The sequence below is a fragment of the Penaeus monodon genome, chromosome 33 (genome assembly GCF_015228065.2).
Source record: "Penaeus monodon isolate SGIC_2016 chromosome 33, NSTDA_Pmon_1, whole genome shotgun sequence".
Taxonomy (NCBI): domain Eukaryota; kingdom Metazoa; phylum Arthropoda; class Malacostraca; order Decapoda; family Penaeidae; genus Penaeus; species Penaeus monodon.
In genome coordinates, this window is record NC_051418.1 from 10,700,909 (window position 1) to 10,701,408 (window position 500).

The following is a 500-nucleotide window of genomic DNA, read 5'->3' on the forward strand; positions in this document are numbered from 1 at the left end:
CAGATTAACCTTGTTAATGCAATGTTTCCCATAAAAAAAAGTATCAAGATTTGGAAAGCATTAAACAATAGAATAAAGTAAACTATAAAAAAAATCTTCCAAACAAAACAACTTGAATCTACTGTCCTTAAATCTAATCTAATGTTAGTTTCACTAAAACAATATAACATTTATCAGATGCAAATGCTACAACACTTACTGTGAATTAAATGTATCTATGAACTTCAGTTCTGAGGAGTAGACAAACCGGGATTCTCTAGGCATCAGGTGAAGAGACCCTTCTTGATCAGGATTTGTTGTTACAGCAGATAAATCCTAGGTTCAAGATATATTATCAATAAAATTACACCTGCAATAATTACATAATTTACCATTTTATCTCATTATAAAAATGTCATATAAATGTATATGAGAACAGCTCAAACAGTTTTGGAAAGTTTACCTACCATCACATCTAACTGTATTTTCTTGTTTATTGGAGTACTTGTAACAAGTACATC

At 29.6% G+C, this 500-nt stretch overlaps 1 protein-coding gene across 1 annotated transcript in view; it reads right to left on the bottom strand.

Moving 5' to 3' along the window:
• The window catches only part of LOC119594008, a gene marked incomplete in the record, with an annotated part of 54,209 nt that overhangs the window by 44,807 nt on the left and 8,902 nt on the right, over nt 1–500 (bottom strand). Inside the window, 2 exon segments of the mRNA XM_037943036.1 lie at nt 200–315; nt 447–500. Coding sequence (XP_037798964.1) covers nt 200–315; nt 447–500 — 170 coding nt within the window.